Source organism: Brassica oleracea, chromosome C1 (genome assembly GCF_000695525.1).
Source record: "Brassica oleracea var. oleracea cultivar TO1000 chromosome C1, BOL, whole genome shotgun sequence".
NCBI lineage: Eukaryota > Viridiplantae > Streptophyta > Magnoliopsida > Brassicales > Brassicaceae > Brassica > Brassica oleracea.
The window spans coordinates 23657684-23658904 of NC_027748.1; the positions used below are offsets into that span (position 1 = coordinate 23657684).

General features: G+C 54.7%; 1 protein-coding gene across 1 annotated transcript in view; it reads left to right on the forward strand.

The window, feature by feature from the left end:
• The first annotated feature begins 19 nt into the window (after positions 1 to 19).
• LOC106335471 overlaps positions 20 to 1221 on the forward strand; it is an 8343-nt gene continuing 7141 nt past the window's right edge. Inside the window, exon 1 of the mRNA XM_013774000.1 lies at positions 20 to 1204. Within this exon, the coding sequence (XP_013629454.1) occupies positions 20 to 1204 (1185 nt within the window). The remainder of the gene's footprint in view (positions 1205 to 1221) is intronic.

The window sequence follows — 1221 nt, forward strand, 5'->3', positions numbered from 1 at the left end:
AGATACCATACTCGAGAGGATGGCACAGCAAGACGCCGTCCAGAAGGCGACGAACGAACAACTCGCCGCCATTGCCGCCATCTTGGCTCCTTTCGCCGGAAACTCAGGAGATCCGGCCTCGACGGTCCGAAAACAGCTGTTCGACACTTGCCGAACAGCCGGCGTAGAAAACACGACGAACACAAACGCCGCCCAGGTTCAAACACCCGGTGGTGTAGACCTCGTCACCGTCCGGGAACTCGCTGAGCTTAACCAGTCGTTCCTGGACATGAAAGACCGAATGTCCAAAGGGCCTACGGCAGCGCCGCTGATCGAACGCGTCCTGGCCGAAACCCTAAAAACCCATTTTTCCCGGCGAGTCACCGACGTTCGGTACCGACCAGCCGAGAAAATCTGCCTTCCGACATACGCCGGAAAGGCAGACCCAACCGACCACTTCACTGCTTTCAACATCGCGATGGGTCGAACTAAATTCTCCGAAGAGGAAAGAGGCGCTGGCTATTGTCGCCTCTTCGTCGAAAGTCTTCAAGGACCAGCCCTCGGGTGGTTCACTGGATTGGAGCGAGACTCCATCCACGACTTCCACGACCTGACGACTGCATTCCTCAAGCAGTACATTATGTTTACGAGACAAGGAGCGACCTTATCTGACCTTTGGAATCTATCTCAAGGATCAAACCAAAGCCTCCGTGACTTCATGGAAAAGTTCAAAACGGTCGCCTCGAAGGTGCAAATTCTAGACAGCGTCGCCGTCGACGCGCTGATGAATACCATCTACTTCAAGTCCCTGTTTCGCGAGGATCTCTACATAAACCCCACCACTACGCTCCAGGAAGCTATCGCGAGGTCGAACAACTTCATCCGAATGGAAGAAGACACAGCAGTGATACTTAAGAAACTGAACACGGCCGCTAAACTGGCAACTGCTCCAAAAGCTCCTGAGGCACGCCAAGAACCTCGACAGCACGCCTCAGGTAACAAGCCTGACCAGCCAAAGAGCTTCGTCTATGTGGTCGAAGACAAAAATCCGTCCCCGGGATCGACTGTCGTCGTACGCGAGAAAGGTTGGAATGGTTGGGAGAACGACGAGAGGCCGCAATCCTCTTCGGCACCTTCGACTTCGAGTCCTGGCTCGGCCGAGCCAAACCTATGGTGCAGCTTCCATAAGTCCAAGGCGCACGACACGAGGAACTGCAGGAATCTGGTCGATGCCCTCTTCTC